The 23,312-nt window shown below is 41.7% G+C and overlaps 1 protein-coding gene across 1 annotated transcript in view; it reads right to left on the bottom strand.

Annotated features, from left to right (window-relative positions):
- Positions 1 to 5,259: 5,259 nt before the first annotated feature.
- erbb2 (erb-b2 receptor tyrosine kinase 2) overlaps positions 5,260 to 23,312 on the bottom strand; it is a 43,936-nt gene continuing 25,883 nt past the window's right edge. The window contains exons 14-27 of the mRNA XM_038991567.1: positions 22,626 to 22,722; positions 19,255 to 19,409; positions 18,931 to 18,978; positions 18,409 to 18,547; positions 17,758 to 17,880; positions 17,484 to 17,582; positions 17,180 to 17,365; positions 16,917 to 17,072; positions 12,410 to 12,485; positions 11,153 to 11,299; positions 10,811 to 10,908; positions 10,324 to 10,512; positions 9,592 to 9,991; positions 5,260 to 8,860 (exon numbers count right to left, since the gene is read on the bottom strand). Coding sequence (XP_038847495.1) covers positions 8,493 to 8,860; positions 9,592 to 9,991; positions 10,324 to 10,512; positions 10,811 to 10,908; positions 11,153 to 11,299; positions 12,410 to 12,485; positions 16,917 to 17,072; positions 17,180 to 17,365; positions 17,484 to 17,582; positions 17,758 to 17,880; positions 18,409 to 18,547; positions 18,931 to 18,978; positions 19,255 to 19,409; positions 22,626 to 22,722 — 2,281 coding nt within the window. The 3' untranslated portion in view covers positions 5,260 to 8,492. The remainder of the gene's footprint in view (positions 8,861 to 9,591; positions 9,992 to 10,323; positions 10,513 to 10,810; positions 10,909 to 11,152; positions 11,300 to 12,409; positions 12,486 to 16,916; positions 17,073 to 17,179; positions 17,366 to 17,483; positions 17,583 to 17,757; positions 17,881 to 18,408; positions 18,548 to 18,930; positions 18,979 to 19,254; positions 19,410 to 22,625; positions 22,723 to 23,312) is intronic.

Here is a 23,312-nt window from a genome sequence, read left to right on the forward strand (position 1 = left end):
ACTTCACTACAATGGCCTATTTATTGCCTTACCTCCTTACTCCATTTGCACACACTGTATATAGATTTTTCTATTGTGTTATTGACTGTACTTTTGTTTATCCCATGTGTTGTTTTTTGTCGCACTGCTTTGCTTTATCATGGCCAGGTCGCAGTTGTAAATGAGAACTTGTTCTCAACTGGCCTACCTGGTTAAATAAAGGTGAAATAATTGTTAAAAAATATCTCCATAAAGCTGTGCCCTTGGTGTAATGAACATGAGTGGAGACAGAGAGCTGGTTTCAAGCGCAGGGAGAAGCAGGTGTTTACTGCAAAGGACCACAGGAGGAGGCAGGTTCCTGGGTCCAGGGGCAGGCAGAAGGTCATACACAGGGGGTCCAAAAGGGCACAGTATAGGCAGGGAAAAGGCTAGTAGCGTAGTCCAGGAGATCAGGCAATAAGTAGATATAACAGGAAATCCGATAGGCTAAAGTACAGGCAGGGAATAGGCAAAAGGCGTCGTTAGTGAGGCAGGCAAAAACTATCCTACACGGGAGGAGAAAAACAGAGCTCAGAAAGACGTGTCACACAAAACAAAAAATACCTCACAGTGATGGGGTGCAAATAACTGAACTAAATAGCGTGTGATAATGACATACAGGTGATTAGAATTCAGGTGATTGGGATCTGGAAAGTGAGCTGCGTTCAGGGGATCTACGTGTTTGAGGGTGTGAGTTGGAAGCAGACGTTAGACTTGGTAGATAGTAAAAGAACAGGACGGACTGAAGATCTGTGGTCACTCAGAGGCTCTTTGTCTTATGCCGTGTGACCAAGTTAGTCAGAAGCAAAGATGATTGGGAACAATACAGGTCTATTCTGTTCCTCAACTTTATCTCTATCCCATGTACTTGACTACACACCTAGACCAGTTATGGGGAGTGAACATGGAAGAGAGGAACCAATCTTCCTCAGAAGCACAGCATTGGTAGGATAGATATGTCTTACTATTGTTAAGCATATAATTGCCAACCATTACTATATACATGGTTGGCAATTACAATATTAATTTGAATGTTTACATATCTTGTATTACTCATCTCATATGTATATACTGTATAACATCTATTGCATCTTGCCTATGCTGCTCTGTCATTGCTCATCCATGTATTTTTATATTCTTTTTCCATTCCTTTACTTTCCATTCCTTTCCTTTGTGTTTATTTGGTAGTTGTTGTGGAGTTGTTAGATTTCTTGTTAGATATTGCTGCACTGTCGAAACTAGAAGCACAAGCATTTCGCTACACTCGCAATAACATCTGTTAACCATATGTATGTGACGAATGACATTTTATTAGATTTAATATTAACCAAATCAGGTAAATACTTAATTTCTCTGTCACATTTTGGCAGTACGTCCAACCAGCCTCACAACCGCAGACCACATGTAACCACGCCAGTTCAGGACCTCCTCATCCTTCTTCTTCACCTGTGGGATTGTCTAAAACCAGCCACCCGGAGAGCTGATGAAAATGTGGGTTTGCACAACTAATGAATTTCTCCTCAAACTGTCAGAAATCGTCTCAGGGAAGCTCATCTGCGTGCTCGTCGTCCTCACCAGGGCCTTGACCTGACTGCAGTTCGATTTCAGTGGGCAAATGCTCACCTTCGATTGCCACTGGCATGCTGGAGAAGTGTGCTCTTCACGGATTAATCCAAGTTTCAACTGTACTGGGCAGATGACTAACTGCGTGTTGTGATAGAAAAATTACATTTACCTGATTTGTTGGATATTTGACGATAATATACTTAACTAAACAGTGAGACATTTATGTTCTATTAAATGTCTGTGTGAACTGAGAGGAGCCTAAAAACCTACAGCTGGCATTCCATAGATAAAATGTGGTGCGTGTCACCGAGATAGAGATTGTTCTGTACCTCCAGGCCAAGGCCTCAGTATTCCTAATTATCCTGCTATCTGGGAGACAATAAAGGCAATAAAGACAATAAAGGAGGGGGTGTGATGGTGCTTTGCTGGTGACACTGTCGGTGATTCATTTAGAATTCAAGGCACACTTAACCAACATGGCTACCACAGCATTCTGCAGCGATACGCCATCCCATCTGGTTTGCGCTTAGGGACTATAATTTGTTTTTCAACAGGACAATGACCCAACACACCTCCAGGCTGTGTAAGCTCTATTTGACCAAGAAGGACCTGGCCTCCACAATCACCCGACATCAACCCAATTGAGATGGTTTGGGATGAGTTGGACGGCAGAGTGAAGGAAAAGCAGCCAACAAGTGCTCAGCATATGTGGGAACTCCTTCAAGACTGTTGGAAAAGCCTTCCAGGTGAAGCTGGTTGAGAGAATGCCAAGATTGTGCAAAGCTGTCATCAAGGGAAAGAGTGGCTACTTTGAAGAACCTAAAATATATTTGGATTATTTAACACTTTTTTGGTTACTACATGATTCCATGTATGTTATTTCATAGTTTGAATGTCTTCACTATTATTCTACAAAGTAGAAAATAGTAAAAATAAATTAAAACCCTTGAATGAGTAGGTGTGTCCAAACTTTTGACTGGTACTGTATATGATTGCATGGTTTCCCCATTACTCCCAATGGTTTTGGTTAGCAGTGACGAAAGTTAGCTGAAGTTAGTACTGGCTGTTTTAAGAAATACGAACCGAGGATTACAGTTTCCCTTGGGAGTAAGAAACAATATAACTGCAATGTCTAAAATACCGAACCTATCCTTTAAGTAATTATTTTAGGCACTGTTATAGATCAATTGATACGAACTTCTGACTTAAATCTAAAAGCTTGGTTAGTAAAGTGTAATTCTTAGAATTTCTGTTATTCCATGTTTTACCACAATATTTATTTATTCTGTTTTAAGAATGCATTTCACACAGACACAAAATATTGAAGTATGTTTTCCATGTATTAAGGCACACGTAGTGTATATAACCAATCATTACATAAAAAATACACATTTTCTTCATAAAATATTTTTTTTACATATGGACTCCTCTTTGCACTGTAGCCAGCATAGCTGCATGGTTATTACACATACAACCATATTTGCTACAAAAAGCTTTTATTTTCTTCCTTGCTAGTATGGTGGATGTTTACGTCATGTTTTTTTGGCTCACTGATAGGTAGGAAACATCCCAATCGAACAAACCCTCAATGTACAGTACCAGTCAAAAGTTTGGACACACCAACTCATTCAAGGGTTTTTCTTTATTTTTACTATTTCTACATTGTAGAATAATAATGAAGACATCAAATCTATGAATAACACATATGGAATCATGTAGTAACCAAAAAAGTGTTAAACAAATCAAAATATATTTTATATTTGAGATTCTTCAAAGTAGCCACCCTTTGTCTTGATGACAGCTTTGCACACTCTCTCATTCTCTCAACCAGCTTCATGAGGTAGTCACCGAGAATGCATTTCAATTAATTGGGGTGCCTTGTTAAGTTTATTTGTGGAATTTCTTTCCTTCTTAATGTGTTTGAGCCAATCAGTTGTGTTGTGACAAGGTAGAGGTGGTATACAGAAGATAGCCCTATTTGGTAAAAGACCAAGTCCATATTATGGCAAGAACAGCTCAAGTAAGCAAAAGAGAAAAGACAGTACATCATTACTTTAAGACATGAAGGTCAGTCAATTCAGAAAATGTCAAGAACTTTGAGGCGCTATGATGAAACTGGCTCTCATGAGGACCGCCACAGGACAGGAAGACCCAGAGTTACCTCGGCTGCAGAGGATAAGCTCATTAGAGTTAACTGCACCCCAGATTGCAGCTCAAATAAATGCTTCAGAGTTCAAGTAACAGACACAACTCGACATCAACTGTTCAGAGGAGACAGCGTGAAATCAGGCCTTCATGGTGAAATTGCTGCAAAGAAATCACTACTAAAGGACACCAATAAGAAGACAAGACTTGCTTGGGCCAAGAAACATGAGCAATGGACATTAGACTGGTGGAAATCTGACCTTCGGTCTGATGAGTCCAAATCTGAGATTTTTGTTTCCAACTGTTGTGTCTTCGTGAGACGCAGAGTAGGTGAACGGATGATCTCTGCGTGTGTGGTGCTGGTGACACTGTCAGTGATTTATTTAGAATTCAACGCACACTTAACCAGCATGGCTACCACAGCATTTCGTAACGATACGCCATCCCATCTGTTTTGCGCTTAGTGGGACTATCATTTGTTTTTCAACAGGACAATGACCCAACACACCTCCAGGCTGTGTAAGGGCCATTTGACCAAGAAGGAGAGTGATGGAGTACTAAATCAGAAGACCTGGCCTCAACAATCACCCGACCTCAACCAATTGAGATAGTTTGGGATGAGTTGGACTGCAGAGGGAAGGTAAAGCAGCCAACAAGTGCTCAGCATTTGTAGGAACTCCTTCAAGACTGTTGGAAAAGCATTCCAGGTGAAGCTGGTTGAGCGTGTGCAAAGCTGTCATAAGGCAGTGGCTACTTTGAAGAATCTAAAATATATTTTGATTTGTTTAACACTTTTTTGGTTACTACATAATTCCATATGTTATTTCATAGTTTTGATCTCTTCACATTTATTTTACAATGTAGAAAATTGTAAAAATAAAGAAAAACCCTTGAATGAGTAGGTATGTCCAAACTTTTGACTGGTACTGTATATAAAAATATTCACAAGAAAAAGTACAAAATGCCACCTGCGGTCCCATCCTCACATTAATTTGTTATAAAGGGGAGACTTGGGGAGGGTAGAGGCTGTTGAAATTGTGTGTTTTTTTTTAGATCAACTACATTGCAGTTAGCAACTGCAGACTGACTTATCCAAAAATCATAATGAGTAGTCATTTAGGATGCAAGTTGATTTGTAGATCAGTCAGTCTGCAGTCTCCGACAGCAATGTAGTCGATCTCAAACACGTACACAGATACAGTGTCAGAGTGCAGAACTTCATGTAGGGGGAGGGAACCCCAGTCCTGAAGGGTCAGCTTGGATTGCTTGCACCTCTGTGATTAACTTAGTGGCTGATTGGCTGATGAGCCCACTGATTAAGGCTTCCCAAGTCTAAATTAACCAATGTGGATGGGAGTAAGTATCTCTTGAGGACTGGAGTTGTGTGGTTGCACCTCCAAGTTTAGTTTTTTTTTGCCCTTGTCTGAAATCTCTGGCGTTGTAAAATAGCACTAAACTCTTTAATAGGCCCCAGATTTCTCATATCGTCAGTGGAAAACCTTGTATCTCCAAAAAGTTAACTTTCAGGAATTGAACAAAAAAAATGTTTATTATAGTTTTGGAACCTCAAGGTATTTTGAATGACTTTGATTGGTCCTAGAGTCATGAAACTTTTACAGCACGTGGAAGGGAATGACTGTCAATATACTGTATGTAAAAATCTAAAATAAACGATATGAGATCTGTCAATGGCTCATCAGAAACTGCTGACAAAGCTCGTCTAAATTCTACGAGTACAAAACTGCTGGTTGTATGAAAAGCTATTGGCCGTAACTTCGGAGTTGTATAATCAATATCTATCAAATTTGTTAAGACATCCCAAATGCTTCAGAAACAAAAGCAACACATTTATGAGCGGCTAAAATTCTAAGCTTACCCATATGAGGACAACAAGATTCCAAAGCAAATGTGGCTAGTGCCGTTGCCAATACCTCAGGGAAGAAAAGTTTTTTTTAAAGTCATTAAAAAAATCTAATACTTTAACCATCCCCACCCGACAATGACACACATAACTCATTGTTTGGTCACTATCAGGAAACTAACCAGCAAAGATTAATTGGCACTTGCAAAGTACATTGGATTCCAGGAGTGTTTTCTCATAAAAAAAATGTGCAAGCACCTTAATCCATGATGAACCAATATAGATCTTGGGAACAAACATTTGGCTGAATAGGGGCAAAATGGTGATTTCCTGTCGAAAGCGTTGCAGTTATTCATTCCTTTTAGGTCACGTGTTTAAAAGTCTATGAATCCATACAACCCCTCCCCATACAACCCCATTCAAAAATGGTGGATAGTTCCCAGTCCCTCCCTCCATGCCAACTCCAAAACTTTCACACCAGAAAACCCAGGATTTCGCCCTCTTTTCAAAGCAGAAACGTGTTCACTGGTGGTGGAGGGGACAGTTGGTAGGAGAGTTATTGATCTTCCCACACGTCCATAAAGAAACAATGGCTCCATTGACTTGTCAGTATCCCCCTCACAGCCAGAGAAGTTAAAGGTCCAATGCAGCCATTTTTATCACAATATTAAATAATTTCTGGGTAACAATTTAGAACCTTACTGTGATTGTTTTCAATTAAAATGGTCAAAATTAAAATGGTCAAAAATAAACAAAAATAGATTCTTAGCAAATAGCAATTTCTCAAACAATATTTTTTCTAGGGCTGTCTGGGAGTGGTCTGAGTGGGGAGGGGAAAACCGAAAACTAGCTGTCATTGGCAGAATTTTGGAACTCGTTCTTGTTGGTCTATTAACTAACTTACTGCCTGGTAGGCATGCAAAAACTCCATCCCACCACAACAGGCTGAAATTTCAGGCTGTCTTTTCAAACAGCTCTTATACTAAAAGGGCAATATCACAATTTCACAGTATTATTCCAAACTCAGTGTGGAAATATGTATAAAACAGAGAGAAATCACATTTTTGACTGCACTGGGCCTTTAACATGGAAATCGCCGTTTAAAAAATGCGGTCGATTATTAACTAGAAGTGTGGGCTTGTTGCCCAGAGGAATCTGATCAATGCATTGATTATCAAAAACAACGAGGGACACATTTCCCTCTTCAGAATCACACTCAGCAAGAATAAAAACATGTGTCATAAGAATAAAAATACATTGGTTTCTTCCAACTTCAGGGCCACCAAATTCTCAAAATATTCAACCGTAGTATTAGAACTCAATCTTCACTTTTCTTGGGCGTCCATGATCACAACGTTTGGGACACAGTGGAAGAATAACACTGGACCCCATCTTGGAAACTTTGGGAGTTATGCAGTGCATGTATTGCACATACTGCATTGTAAGCAACTGAAATTAAAACACAAATAACCTTTTCAAATGAAAATGTGAAACTTTTGCCAATGTGGTTTTCCCCTATTCAGCTGGAAACCTGGAATTCCTTCGTACAGTAGTACCTTTTCCCAGAAATGTCACTGGTATGCTGTAAGAACTTATCAAGAACATTGCACACTGCACAAAGTCCAAGTTTACACAAACCCCCTTGGTCTTCTATATGTCAATCTACCATTTTAAAGCCACATTAATGAACACATGTATTCTCTGGCCACAATGGCTGTCTTCTAAATGCATAATGTATTTCTTTCATGGGGTACAGATGTCGGTCAGATGGTCAGCAAAGCCCTTCTCTTGGCCAAACAAAATGGCTTTGATTGTACCGAGCCCCATCAGGTCTTCGAGCTGCTCACCAGAATATTAAACTTCTTCCTTATAAGCATATAAGTGGGGGAAAATGGTTTTAAAAGACATCATATACAGGGCTTCCCTGCAAAAGAGACCTTGGTCTCAATGGGACTCCTTGCTAAAATAGGTTAAATACATTTCAACCAGTTTTGCCAACTAGGTTGTTTTTGTCTGAAGCCCCACACATATTAGTGTGTTGTACATTTTCCCCCCATAAAACCGGGAAGACGAGCAATGTCTTATATGTATGATTACAAGAAGGAAAGGATAAGGGAATCAGACACTCACATAATGATTCACGCACAAATATGACAATATACCACACAAACATGAATGATAACTTTCAATAAAATTAATCTAAAAACTAAAATATTTCAAATTTTATATCCCTAGTCCAGTGTTACTTGGATAATTCTCCCATTTATCATGAGATTACTTAAAATATTTAGATATTGTGGTGCTGTCTGTCTTTTGCCTGCTAGTAGTACCATATAGTCAGGATTTGAGAACTGTTTATTTCCGGTGAGTGAATTTCCTCGACCTTCAAAGTACCCAGTGTTGTTTCCGAGGCTGTGTTAAAAATGTTGACATTGAGGTGCTACCGTAGGGAGACAAGGAAGAAAGAAACCTTGGTGCGCGTTGAAACAAGTTCAGCACACACACGCTAATAATAACGTCCCTCCGATAATGCTACATTGTATTGGGTGGTGTTGTGTAACACCCCAGGTTTTCAGGAGATACAAGCTGGACATCCTCTGGCTGACAGTCCTGTGAGTGCTACTCCAAACAGTACACCTCCATTCACTCGATCACACACTAGTTCCCCACTCATGCTAACTTAATCTCAGACACTCAACGTGCATTCACTCTTAATGCATTTTCTCTCAAATCCATGCACACAGGCACACACAGTCCTCACATACCCCTGCATCCCACACACACACACTCGTTCCCATCGTCCATCCCTCCCCCTCTCCTTCTTTTCTACAGCAGTAGCTACCCTATCACCTGTCTGTAACCCAGGTTCATGCCTCCTCACATAAATTTCCTGTCAGTCTCATCAGGTGTGCTCTCTCTGGCCGCTCCAGGTGTCTGCTAGGCCCAGGTACTCTGGGTTCTCTGCCGTGGGCGTCACAAAGTCATTCACCTGCCTGGGAGGAGGGTTAGGGCCCCCATCCCTCTCCCCACCACCACCCCCTCCGGCCACAGCCTTAGCCACCAGGTCCAGGTAGTAGGGATTGTCGAAGGCAGGGGAGGTGGAGCCGGAGGTCATCATGGGGACCAGGTACTCCGGGTTCTCCACGCTGTGTCCCGAGCTCAGGCCATTGGGGAGGTGCCGATGCCTCTCGGCTGCCCCCTTGCGGGGCAGGGTGCTGGGGCGCTCGACGGCCCCCGGCCGGAGGTCTTGCACCTCCTGGTTGATGTACTCTGGGGGAGGAGAATGAGGAGAGGAGAATAGTTCAGATATGTAGTTTCACATAGAGATATACAGATTTAATTATATTTATACGGTAGTCTTTGAACATAAAGAAGTACAGGTGTAGGCACAGCCATATTACGTGAATGACAAATTAATAGGATAGGGACAACACTCAAAGACTGATTATGACTTGCACAGATGTTTTTCAGCACCACGTATAAGTAGATGAATGTGTATATTCAGACCTGAGCTCAAATACAATTTTTTTCCCTTCAAATACTTGAGCATTTGCTTGAGCTTGCCTAGAGTGCCAGATGCAAGGTTGTAAGTTTACACTTATCCACTGCACTTATCCGCAGTGGTGGAAAAAGTACCCAATTGCCAAAATTGAGTAAAAGCAAAGATACCTTAATAGAAAATGACTCAAGTAAAAGTGAAAGTCACCCAGTAAAATATTACTTGAGTCAAAGTCTAAAAGTCTTCGGTTTTATATATACTTATTTATATATACTTATTTGGCGCTGGCCCCCATGGGAAGTACATTATTTTCTTTAGGAATGTAGTGGAGTAAAAGTTGTCAAAAATATAAATAGTAAAGTACAGATACCCCAAAACTCTACTTAAGTAGTACTTTAAAGTATTTCTACTTAAGTACTTCACACCACTGCTTATCCATTGGTTCCTTTGGACCAGGCAAAACAGCACAAGTCTATTGTGTACTGTCTTTGACCTAACTCACCTGGTAACGCGTGATTATGATTATACGCATTACCCCTACGGGGCAGCGAGTGATGATTAAGATGATTATAATGATGCATCGGTGACGGTCCATCCGTCTCCAGGTCGCTCTCTCCTCCATTGGGGAAGGTGGGGTCTTTGCAATAGCGCCCGGGGCTCGCTGGGGCGTCATCGGGACCCCCGTCCAGGAACACAGAGTCCGAGTGTCCCCCCGTAGAGAGGTGTGAGGTGGTGCGGGCCAGGAGGGAGGGGTAATGGGGGTTCCAGGGCCCGTTGGAGATGGCGCTGGCCCCCATGGGCAGAGTGGGGTACTGGCTGCGCCCCAGGGTGCTCACCGAGGAATACATGCTTCTCGGGCCGCCCGCCATGGAGGGCTCGCTGTCCAATCCCTGGTCCGTACTCTGAGGGGGTGGAAGAAGAGTTTGTGTGTGAGAGAGAGAGCGAGAGAGAGAGAGAGAGAGAGAGAGAGAGAGAGAGAGAGAGTGTATGTGTGTGTGTGTGAGAGTAGATCAAGGAAACTTACTATTAGGGGAAGGAGAGGCAAAAGGGGAGAGGGAAGGGGCAGGAGGAGGGGGAAAGATGGAGAAGGAAATTAAATGAGGGAAGAACAGGAGAGGTAGCAAGTAGAGGGTAAGTGATTGTTCCAAAGACAAACAGGACAGAAGAAACGGGTAAATGGGAGGAAAAGGCAGAGAAAATAATTCAGAGAGGACAAAGTGAGTTGAGTACTGACCCTGTGTGAGTGGTGTCGTGAGGGGCCGTTGGGGCCCGAGGTCTCCGCTTGGGGTCTGAAGAAGTTGGGCTGGGGCACCAAGTACTCCTCAGCATCCAGCAGGTCTCTGATTTCTGCTCCCTCCTCCTCCAGTAGCATCCTGAAGAACTGACTGTCAACCGGACTGGACAAACTCATCTTGTCATCATTCTGGAGAGAGAGAAGGGAGGGAGGGAGAAAGAGGAGGTGGAGGGAGAGGAAGAAAGGAATGATTTAGGAAATAAAGTAAGCTGGTAAGCAAACAGATGGTGAGAGTTTGGCTACATGTATTTGAACAAACAAACTCACATGCACACAGATTCCACTCATACTCATCTCACAGACTGGCAAACAATATCCACACATCAAGCATGTCTACAAGCATGCACACACACAGCCACCCAGTCACAGACAGACAGACCGCAACATACACAGAGACAACAACAGACACACCGACATACACACACACCTGGATGACTACGTAGCGAGGTGGGTCTCGTGCCATGGCGCTGAACTCTGTCACCAGCTCCTTGAATTTAGGCCTGCTGTCTGGTTCAATCATCCAGCCTGTGTATCAAACGCAGACACAGGTCTGAACTATACTAATCAATGAAATACATTTAATTTGTGTTGCGCTTTTTAAAAAGACTTGAATAGATGAGTCTTTTCCATTTATTTGGAGTTTAGGCATATGAGCGGTGTCTACAAACTTTGATTTTGGGGTGAACCGCCCATCTAAGAGGTCATCTCTTAAAGGGAACCCCCCATTTTGTTAGTATGGAAGAAACGCTAAGGTTCCAGTGCCACTTACACTTGACCATGATCATGTAGACGTCAATGGTGCAGATAAGGGGCTGGGGGAGCCTCTCGCCCCCCTCCAGCAGCTCTGGGATGTCTCGTGCCGGGATCAGGTCATAGGGCTTGGCCCCAAAGGTCATCAGCTCCCAAACAGTCACCCCTAATGAGATAGAGAGATACAGTTGCAGATAGAGATGGTTCCAAATGCTCCATCCAACATTAAAAAACAGTATAGTGTAATATGGTATAAATGCTGTAGTGTTTTTGCAGACTTTACTGTTGTATATTCACTTTAGTATTTTTGGTTAATGTTCTATACTGTAGTGTTTTTGCAGACTGTATTATACTGTAGTATTTACTGTAGTGTTTTTGCAGAAATAAATGTAGTATTTACTATAGTGTTTTTGTTGTATTATCTTTTACATAGAGGTGGAGGCTTTCTCCTTCAGGAGAAATACTAAATGAGCAAATTTTCCTTAACCTTTAGGTAGGTAGGACTAGGGGGTGAATGGATAGTTCAGAGCTTCTGCTCCCTAGTTCTATTACCTGTAGGGAACACAATGTGGTCTATATTTGGCATGTAGGTTTATCACTTATGGGTGTCACAAATTGTGATTATGAGGGAGGGGAATTGGCAGGGTATACGCAAATTCAACAATTTAGCATTTACTATAGTTAAAAAAGTGTAGTGTTTTTGCAGACATTACTGTAATTTTTACTACAGTGTATATCTGCAGATAATACTGTAGTAGTTACTGTAATATTCTACGACAGTCTATAGTAAGTACTACACATGATCGAGGGATACTACAGTGTGTAGTATCGTATTCTACACTAAGTACTGTAGTATTCTATAATAAACTGTTGTTTTGTCATGTGTGATATTATGGCAATAACAGTCTATTCAAACTAGAAGGTAGTCTTTGAATGTTTGGTGCCAACATGGCAGCCAATTAAATGTTATCTCTCACACTCAGTTTGCTGACTTTATTCAGAGCTATAGATAAACAGTTGTGGGCACTAAAACCTGTGGTAGAGGTTTTTGTAAACAAACTATTGCTATTCGATAGAGTGCCTTGATGCATACGCATTATGGCAATTGTTCTGCCTATACGACTTAACTTTTAATTGCCCACAAATGTACAGAGGTACTGTTGAGTCTGAAATAGTACAGTCGACGTTGCTGTCTTAGTGAATATTTAAATGCTTAGTGGCATTATTTATATATTAAGTATGTGTATCAAGATGGGTTAGAAGTGTCTAGACTGACCGTAGCTCCACACATCACTCTGGTGGGTGAACTTCCTGTGGAGGATAGACTCCAACGCCATCCACTTAATAGGCACCTGAAGAGCACAGATACATTACATTGAGTGAGCAAAACATTGGGAACACCTTCCTAATATTGAGTTGCACCCCATTTTGCCCTCAGAACAGTCTCAAAGCATCGGGGCCAACGGGATCCCCCCCAGTTTGTTGTGTCAAGTTGGCTGGATGTCCTTTGGGAGGAGGACCATTCTTGATACACACAGGAAACTGATGAGCGTTTAAAAAAAACAGCAGTGTTGCAGTTCTTGACACAATCAAAACGGTGCGCATGGCAACTACTACCATACCCCGTTCAAAGGCACTTAAATATTTTGTCTTTCCCATTGCCTAGTTAAATAAAATACAAAACTTCACCCTCTGATGGCACAAATACACAATCCATGACTCTTAAAATTCCTTCTTTAACCCGTCTCCTCCCCATCATCATTTTTTTTTTTTTAAACAGGGATTCACCATTGAGACCAGCGTCTCTTTCTCAAGGGAGCCCTGCACATACAATTCATAGACAAAATCTAATAAAAATCCGATCAGTACAAAAACAAAGTAAAATATAGCACAACAAACAATCAAGAAAAACAGCAATATTCCTCCGCAAATAGTTCCCCAATTAATATTTTAAGTTGCCCAAGCGGCATCAGAGCATCCAATTGCAGTGTATTTTGCAGTTGGTTCCAGCAATGATGTGCATTAAAACTAAAAGCAGATTTACCTAATTCGGTAGAGACCTGAGAAACCTCAAGTTACCAAACCCACTCAGGGTTGGTTCTCTCATATATTTTTTAAACTTTAACAACAAAGTTAGGTAAGTTGGAAGCTTGTGTAGTAAGGCTTTATAAACAAAAAGGGAGTGATAAATTGATCGACAGGACTTCAACGAGGACCAGCCCACCTTTAGATACAGGATGCAGTGGTATTAAGTATTAAGACTGTCACCATTGATAAAATGAATGGCGCTATGGTAAACGGCATACAAAGTTTAAGAGTAGTGCCTGCTGCAATCTGGTAAATGGTGTCACCAAATATTTTTGCATCAGCACACTCTAGGAGCTCAGATTATACACCATATTTTCAAATGGTGTCACCATAATCATGAACTGGCAGGAAAGTTGACTGTATCATTTTCAATTTAGGGAGAGGGAAGATCTATTTCTAAAAAGAAGCCCACTTTAAAATCTTAGTTAAAAAGCTAACTCATCCATATTTGTTTTTTAAACATTAAGTATTTGTTAATCCAAATGTGCAGATTTGTAGGTGGGAACCTGATAAATGGGAGAATCATCTAGGGCTGGGTGATATGGACAAAATTTCATATCATTATATCTTTCAAATATTTTACAGTATTTGGTGTTATTTTATGTTTATGAATAATAAAGGTTTTACATACATTTATGAGAAGTTCATGACCCTAGGGTGGAAACATACATTATAAGTGATTTCAATGAGACTTTCTCTATTCTGAATGTTTTATACTGTTCAATCCAACTTCAAACCAAAATAACTTTCTGCATTTTCATACATTTCCGGATTTCCTGCACTTCGTTATTATTTCCACACAGTACCCCAGAGCTGCATAATATGGGCAAAAAAAATCTAGGCCTAGTTAATTGGTGAACTGTTGGAATCATGGAAATAGAATGATTTATCTAATTCTATAGTTGGAATATAGTGGGCAGCACCTTGAATACATTGTTGTTTGACATGACAATGAATGAATAAACCAGGGAGGAATTACTGACAGGGTAGAAACCAAAGTTTTGGTCAGTGTTTCCAGGGGACTCTAATTAGAGGTTACATTACATGTTTTCTTACCTCATGTAGCTAGCTAATATATTCATGCTTCGTCTATTCTTCTCTGATTTGGTAGATACCGTTGCACAAACAACCTGGCTGCGTTAGCTAGCTACTTTTGCGCTGACTCATTACATCATCTAACTAGCGATTAGCGGCTAACAATTTATTTTAGCTAGAACTTGCTAAGAAAAGACAAACTAGCAGACAGTAAGATACACAAACTAATAATGTAGTTATAGATAATGATATATAATAATGTAGTTAATGCTTGTAGAAAGCAGCATCCTTGTCACCAACACCAGCATATGACTATGCAGACTGCAGAATTAATGGTAAGAATGTGCTTGTTACACCTTGGTTGAGCAACTGCTCTCTCCTTGAGTGACAGAGGGCAGAGCTTGGTGTGGAAGCAGCAGGGGGAGAGGGAGAAAACGATTCAAGTAGCAAATGGAGTAAACCATTAAAAAACGGACATTACAAGCGCCAGAGTTGCATGTCACATTTAACAAAACAAACATTGAAATACCATTATAGAAGGTAAAGTAAAAACACAAACTGGTTCCAGCCCTAGAACAATCCAATGAATAAATATGTATCCATCTGAAACATTCTTGCGAGAACTAAAAGAACATCAGAGCTGCCAACTCTCACGCATTGGCCGTGAGACACATGCATTTGACGCTCTCACGGCACACCTCGATTATCTCACGCATTGAAAACTGCTTTAAGTTTTCTAATTAGTCCATTATAGTAAGCGCATTAACTTTCAACTGTGCTCCAAATTGTTTTGAAATCGGAGCATCTGCGCCTCGTATTTAACATCACGACCGGAACCTCTATCATTGTCCTGCTATGCCACAGCCCTGTGAACCGCAGATTATTGAAGCATATGATTGGTCTAGTTATGTTAGGGATCAAGGGGATTGGATGAATGTTTTAAAGAAACGCCCATCAAGATTAGAGTGGAACTGAATGGAGAGAGAGAACGTTATCCTCTGAGTTCATAAAACGGTAAAAATAGCAGCACGGTAGTGCTGACAATGTACAACGTCGACAAAATGTAATTGCTGTTACCCCTGCCCCATTGGAGAATGCCGCCTTTTGACAGCATGTCATCCAAATTTGCATTAGTCCCCTGGTTTGGTGATTGGCATTTAGGCTGTGACAAAGAAAAGACAGCAGACAGACCTAGAGCATGTTTTAGCAGGGAAGTTTGGTAGGGTGACCTGATTTGTAACTATGAAAATCATATTGTCAAACAGGTTGTGAACAAAAAAGTGTACTTTTTTTGTTGTTTAATTTTAGAGGGGGGACAATAAATAGAAACATTATTTGGATAGGGTGAAGGGGCAGATTTATGTAATCTTGTTTTGAGGAGATTTTATTATCTCTTTACTTTATTTAGTCTGATCAGTGGAACAATTCACTTTTTTTAATTTTATTTTTTTACATTGGGCAATACTGTAGGGTAATTACTCTGCTTGTCAGCAAGAACATTACTGTTATTCCCCAGTTATTTTATTATTCCACTTCTTGATTCGATTTTTCACAATTTTGCAGGTGTAATCACATATTTGAAATCTGATATGCATACTTGTGTCTTTGAAAATGTATTATATAAGGCTATGTATTTTTTCAGCCATTCATGGACAGTTTTGAATATGTCATACAAATAAGCATTGGATATTGAATGCTCCAGGAATCAAAAAATATTTTTGACATTTTAGGGGGACTCACAACTCATAAACACATATTTTGTATATGTAGAATAAGATGATGGCAAGGATCTTCAACTAGTCTGCATAAACCACCTGAATATTGATATTCATTAGACTTTTCTTGAATGTTGGGTGATTTTGAGAAATGAATTGTTATTACAAGAACATTTTTAAACACCCAGCCCTTGGGAAACATCAGGGGTGGCCAACCCTCCTGGAGAGCAAGCAGGATTTTCTTTCAACCCTATTTTAAAGAGATAGTTTACCCAAAATACAAAATGATTGTGTCCTTACCTTAAAAGGAGAATACAATTTATGATTTGGTTACACACTGCCATCAACTATTAATATTAGTATTTCCTGTGCAGAGCTTTGGTGTAGTGGTAACACTCCCCGGCACGTGTCACATACAGCTTTCCACCTGAGAACAGGGATCAATCCCTGCACCCAACCATCCCAATGTTTCTCCCATTTTCCTGTCACCCCATTTAATTACTGTCTGAAAAAGTGTCAAACCACCCAAAAAATATTAGCACACTCAAAGTAACAGTAGTCCTAAATACACCTGACCTGTGGTAAAAAATAAAATAAAAAAAATCCACCCTGGTCATTGGCCTAAGCCATGTCAGAATATGTAGAATTGCAGGAAATTGGCACAACTAAGGGTTGTGTCATTGGGCAATGAAATTCACATTGGCAGCCCTGCAACATTTATTTAGTCTTGCACGCATTAAGTACAAGTTTTAAACCAACCACGGCTTTCTGTAAGGTAACAAGGTCAGATTGCAGCTCTAACTTAGCCTGGATTTAACAGGTGACATCAATAAGGGATCATAACGTTCACCTGGATTCACCTGGTCAGTCTATGTCATGGAAAGAGCAGGTGTTCCTAATGTTTTGTACACTCAGTGTATATATAAAACACACACACAGCCATACCTTGCCTCCGTCTGCATGGTACTCTGTTTCGTCTATGTCCAACAGGCGAGCCAGGCCGAAGTCAGTGATCTTGACGTGGTTGGGGTTCTTTACCAGGACGTTACGTGCTGCCAGGTCCCTGTGCACAAGACGCACATCCTCCAGGTAGCTCATCCCCTAAACATACACACACAAAATAAGGCATTTCACCCATAGACATTATGATCCCATGCAGACGGACGAACGAATGAATGATGGACAGATCATATCTCTCGTAGCCTCACCTTCGCTATCTGCACACACCAATTGAGGAGGTATTGGGAGCCGATGTGGTCCTTGTTCTCTCGGACGTAGTCCAGCAGGCAGCCGTATGGCATGAGCTGGGTGACCAGCTGAACTGTAGAGGTCAGGCAGATACCCAGCAGACGACACACATAGGGACTGGCCACACCGGCCATTACGTACGCCTCCTATGTGTGTGTGTGTGTGTGTGTGTGTGTTAAAGAAAGAGAAAAAGAGCGAGAAAGACAGTGAGATTCTGTGTGTAAGAATTCATTAAAAGAAGGATGGGTTGATAACAAAACTCACATCCAGGATCTCCTTGTTGGCCTTGGGTGAGGTGTTCTCCCGCAAAACCTTGATGGCCACCGGGATCTTCACATTCTCCCCATCAGGCGCCCACGCCCCCTGGAATGAGTATATTCACATTATAATTACGCTATAATAACATAATAACTTTTGAAAAAGTTATAATTTCAATAAATGATGTTGACATCAATGTTATATTAAATTTCAAACTATTCGATTGGTATGAGGGTATCTTATAGACAATGCAAAGACAGACAGATGCATGCACACAGACCTTGTAGACAGTGCCGAAGGCTCCTGAGCCCAGAACTCTTAGCTTCTTTAGCTCTGTCTCCTTGAGGATGCGCATCTGGGCCTGATTGGGCAGGGCTCCGCTGGGAGTCAGAGGCTCCACCAGCTACAGACAGAGAGAAGACTCCCATCAAGCTTGCAGTTAAAACTAGAACTGCAATCACTGACTCTTTCACTTAGAACTGAAACTTTTATCACGCTTTGTGTTACAACAAGACCTACGACATTGATAATGCCCTGGGAAACACTAATAACATATTAACTACAGGGGTTGTAGAAGAAAAAAATAGTCTGGGGCCAAGTTAACCTCCCCTTTCATGTATAAAAAAAAATAAAAAGTTATTCGGGCAAGAGGATAATTTTGTACACGTATGAAACTTTTCAATGTATTAAAAAAAGAAGAATCCATATGAAGGAAATCCATCGCAGTGACAGAGAACTTTAACCCCTGTAACTATAAGACAGACAGCTTATTAACATATTGTATGATCTCTACAAGTAGCGACCTACTGATATTACAAAGATATCATTTACAAGCTTCGCATTAATCATTTTTTCAAATTCTGTCTTTTGAACAACAACCCCCATGATGCTTCGCGCCACCCCCGTGTGTCATGGCAGTGCCCACACCCACCTCATGCTCCTGGAGGATCCTCCTCAATGTCTCCTTCCTCTTGAGCTGTTTCTGTCGGCGTAGGTAGAACACCAGCAGACCCAATAGGATGAGGAAGAGCACCGCCCCGCCCACTGCAGCCGCGATCGAAGTGCCCGGCCTGGAAAGGCAGAGAGCGACATTCACATTAATCAAGTACCTACTACTTTTATTAATGCTACTACACATTCATAAACCTCTTGGCTTCCTTGTGAATATTTTGTGAATGCATTGAAGCAGATGAAGTAATCCTCAGACAAACAGGACAAAAGGCTCAAAGATGACACTGGAGAACTTCAGTTAAAGAGCAGGAGAGATGAAAGATTACATTTTTTACTGACAGTTGGATAAGAGAGAATGGGAGAGAGTTGGATAGAGGGGAGAAACAGCACCAACGCGGCGGGTGTGGCTTGGAGAAAAAAATAAACGTATTGAAAAAGAGACAATAGGATATCAGCTAGAGTATTGCAGAACATGACAGATATTTGTGATGGAAAACCTTACCCTGTTTTAGTATGGATGGGGCAGCCTCTTTCATCCTTCTGAGTGCACCTAAAAAAGAAAAAGCAGCATTAGCATTGTGCAGTTTAGTGGTGGTGTGTTTGTGTTCACGCGGCTGTTTGTGTGTGTGTGTGTGTGTGTTCACACACCTGTTTGTGTGTGTATATCTCATGTCATATCTGTGTGTGTGTTTAAGTTTGTGTGTGTATGCGATCACATGCCTGTGTGTGTGTATGTTCACATGCCTGTGTGTTTGTGTGTGTATGTCTCATGTCACATCTGTGTGTGTGTGTGTGTCTGCTTAAGTTTGTGTGTGTGTACACTCACGAGAGAGTGCAGTTGGTGTTGCAGGAGAGGCAGTGGCCCGTGGCGTTGCTGTATTTCCACACAGTGTGCTGCTCCTCCTTCAATCCACTGGGACATTTCTCCACACACACCTCCCCATCCTGGTAGTGCAGGCAATCTGTACATTGGTGGGCCCCCTATAGGTAAGACAAAAGAGTGAGCTTAGATTCACACACACACATACAGTATTTAAAAACACATATATAGTAAAACGTTTTTGCCCCTTCCTGATTTTATGTTTTTGCATATTTTTTTATATTGAATGTTATCAGATCTTCAACCAAAACCTAATATTAGATAAAGGGAAACTGAGTTGACAAATAACCACATTTTTAAAAACTTATTTAATTAGAGTTATGCAACACCTAATTCCCCTGTGTGAAAAAGGAATTGCCACCTTACACTCAATAACTGTCTGTGCCACCTTTAGCGGCAATGACTCCAACCAAACGCTTCTTGAAGTTGTTAATCAGTCTCTCACATCGCCGATGAGGAATTTTGGCCCACTCTTGCATGCAGAACTGCTTTAACTCAGCAACAATTGTGGGGTTTCAAGCATGAACTGCTCGTTTCAAGTCCTGCCACAACATTTGAATTGGTATTAAGTCTGGACTTTGACTAGGCCATTCCGAAACTTCAAATGTGTTGCTTTTGAACCATTTTCATGTAGACTTAATTGTGTGTTTTGGATCATTGTCTTGCTGCATGACCCAGCTGCGCTTCAGCTTCAGCTAACAGACAGATGGCCTGACATTCTCCTGTAGAATGTTCTGATACAGACTAGAATTAATGGTTCCCTCTTAAGGCAAGTCATCCAGGACCTGAGGCAGCAAAAGATCCCCAAACCATCACACAACCACCACCAAATCAAATCAAATTTTATTAGTCACATGCGCCGAATACAACAGTGAAATGCTTACTTACAAGCCCCTAACCAACAATGCAGTTTAAAAAATACGAATAAGAAATAAAAGGAACAAGTAATTAATGAGCAGCAGTAAAATAACAATAGCGAGACTATATACAGGGGGTACCGGTTAGTCAAGGTAATTGAAGTAATATGTACATGTAGGTAGAGTTATTAAAGTGATTATGCATAGATAATAACAGAGTAGCAGCGGCGTAAAAGAGGGGGGTGGGCAATGCAAATAGTCTGGGTAGCCATTTGATTAGATGTTCAGAAGTCTTATGGCTTGGGGGTAGAAGCTGTTTAGAAGCCTCTTGGACCTAGACTTGGCGCTCCAGTACAGTTTGCCGCACGGTAGCAGAGAGAACAATCTATGACTAGGGTGGCTGGAGTCTTTGACAATTTTTAGGGCCTTCCTCTGACACCGCCTGGTATAGAGGTCCTGGATGGCAGGAAGCGTGGCCCCAGTAATGTACTTGGCCATACGCACTACGCTCTGTAGTGCCTTGCGGTCGGAGGGCGAATAGTTGCCATACCAGGCAGTTATGCAACCAGTCAGGATGCTCTTGATGGTGCAGCTGTAGAACCTTTTGAGGATCTGAGGATGCCATGCAAAATCTTTTCCGTCTCCTGAGGGGGAATAGGTTTTGTCGTGTCCTCTTCACAACGGTCTTGGTGTGTTTGGACTATGTTAGTTCGTTGGTGATGTGGACACCAAGGAACTTGAAGCTCTCAAACTGCTCCACTACAGCCCTGTTGATGAGAATGGGGGCGTGCTCGGTCCTCTTTTTCCTGTCGTCCACAATCATCTCCCTTGTCTTGATCACGTTGAGGGAGAGGTTGTTGTCCTTGCACCACACTGCCAGGTCTCTGACCTCCTCCCTATAGGCTGTCTCATCGTTGTCAGTGATCTGGCCTACCACTATTGTGTCATCGCAAAAACTTAATGACGGTGTTGTAGTCGTGCCTGGCCGTGCAGTCATGAGTGAACAGGGAGTACGGGAGGGGACTGAGCACCCACCCCTGAGGTGCCCCTGTGTTGAGGATCAGCGTGGCCGATGTGTTGTTACCTATCCTTACCACCTGGGGGCGGCCCGTCAAGAAGTCCAGGATCCAGTGGCAGAGGGAGATGTTAAGTCCCAGGGTCCATAGCTTATTGATGAGCTTTGAGTGCAGTATGGTGTTGAACGCTGAGCTGTAGTCAATGAATAGCATTCTCACATAGGTGTTCCTTTTGTCCAGGTGGGAAAGGGCAGTGTGGAGTGCAATAGAGATTGCATCATCTGTGGATCTGTTGGGGCGGTATGCAAATTGGAGTGGGTCTAGGGTTTCTGGGATAATGGTGTTGATGTGAGCCATGACCAGCCTTTCAAAGCACTCATGGCTACAAACGTGAGTGCTACGGGTCGGTAGTCATTTAGGCAGGTTACCTTAGTATTCTTGGGCACAAGCACTATGGTGGTCTGCTTAAAACATGTTGGTACTATAGACTTGGACAGGGAGATGTTGAAAATATCAGTGAAGACACTTGGCAGTTGGTCACCGCATGCTTGGAGTAGATGTACTGGTAATCCTTCTGGCCCTGCGGCCTTGTGAATATTGACCTGTTTAAAGGTCTTACCCACATCGGCTGCGGATAGCGTGATCACACAGTCGTCCGGAACAGCTGGTGCTCTGTGTTATTTTCCAAATGGAGGGCGAGGGAGATCTTTGTACGCGTCTCTGTGCGTGGAGTAAAGGTGGTCTAGAGTTTTTTTCCCCCTCTGGTTGCACATTTAACATGCTGATAGAAATTTGGTAAAACGGATTTAAGTTTCCCTGCATTAAAGTCCCCGGCCACTGGATGAGCATTTTCCTGTTTGCTTTTGGTGGAATACAGCTCATTGAGTTCGGTCTTAGTGCTAGCATCGGTCAGTGGGGGTATGTAGACAGCTACGACAAATACAGATAAACTCTAGGTAGATAGAGTATCTCATGATAAGCTGTAGACCACACTACCTCAGCCGAGCAAAACATTGAGACTTCCTTAAATATCGTGCACCAGCTGTTGTTTACAAATATACATAGTCCCCCCTTGTCTTACCAGACGCCACTGTTCTATCCTGCCGATACAGCGTATAACCAGCCAGCTGTATGTTGATAATGTCGTCGTTCAGACACGGCTCCGTGAAGCATAAGATATTCGTTTTTAATGCCCAGTTGCTAGTTTAATCTTCCTCGTAGGTCGTCGATGTTATTATTCGGTTTTGGTTGAAGATCTAATAACATTTGGGATCAAAGCTATGCAAAAGTAGAGAAAATTAGAAAGGGGGAAAATACTTTTTCACAACACTGTAAATGAAAACACACACAAAAACTCATAAATGAAAATACAGAGGAAAATAGTGTACACACACACACAAAATTAACACAAACACCCACTCATATACGAAAACACACGTCTTACCGAGCCTAGGCAGGAGGCAGAGCCATTGATGGGGCGACACTCTGAGTGACAGGCGCCACAGACTCTCTCGGAGCTGTCGAAAAACTCCCTCGGGGAACTGCACCAAACACATCATCATCAGCATCATCATCAACATCGTCCTCATCACCATTGTCACAGTCATTATCACTGTTATCATTATCATCACAATCATCGCCTTATTTACACATACAAACAGTCCACACACTCTACCTGCATCTCAAGATGATCTCAAGATGATCCTTAAATCGTAGGTGGCTCTTTAAGCTAGTTGTATCTTATTCTTGATACCATATCTTGTTTTGACTTATTTTTTCACGTTTATGCTAATATGGCAAGAATTTGCTAGCTAGCTAACCAACAGCTGTAGCGATGTATTTGAGAGACAACAAGTGCGTATTGTGCAAATTGTTTTGTGTTTTCAATAAACATTTGGAGACAAAATATAGATCACATGTTGTCAATAATCCTTTGAAACGAAGCCAACCCTGTCTGTTTTGCCCCAAAGTTGTGCTCGCATCCATTTTGTTGCTAGATGACGCACCAGTCTATACATTGCCCTACTTTTGACCAGAGCTACATAATGCTGGGTTGTGTTCAGTAGACACCAAACAGACTGAAACGGACTGAAACAGGGAGGAACTACCAGGGCTGGATTTATGTTTTCTG

Source organism: Salvelinus namaycush, chromosome 4, assembly GCF_016432855.1.
Source record: "Salvelinus namaycush isolate Seneca chromosome 4, SaNama_1.0, whole genome shotgun sequence".
In the NCBI taxonomy this organism is placed as follows: domain Eukaryota; kingdom Metazoa; phylum Chordata; class Actinopteri; order Salmoniformes; family Salmonidae; genus Salvelinus; species Salvelinus namaycush.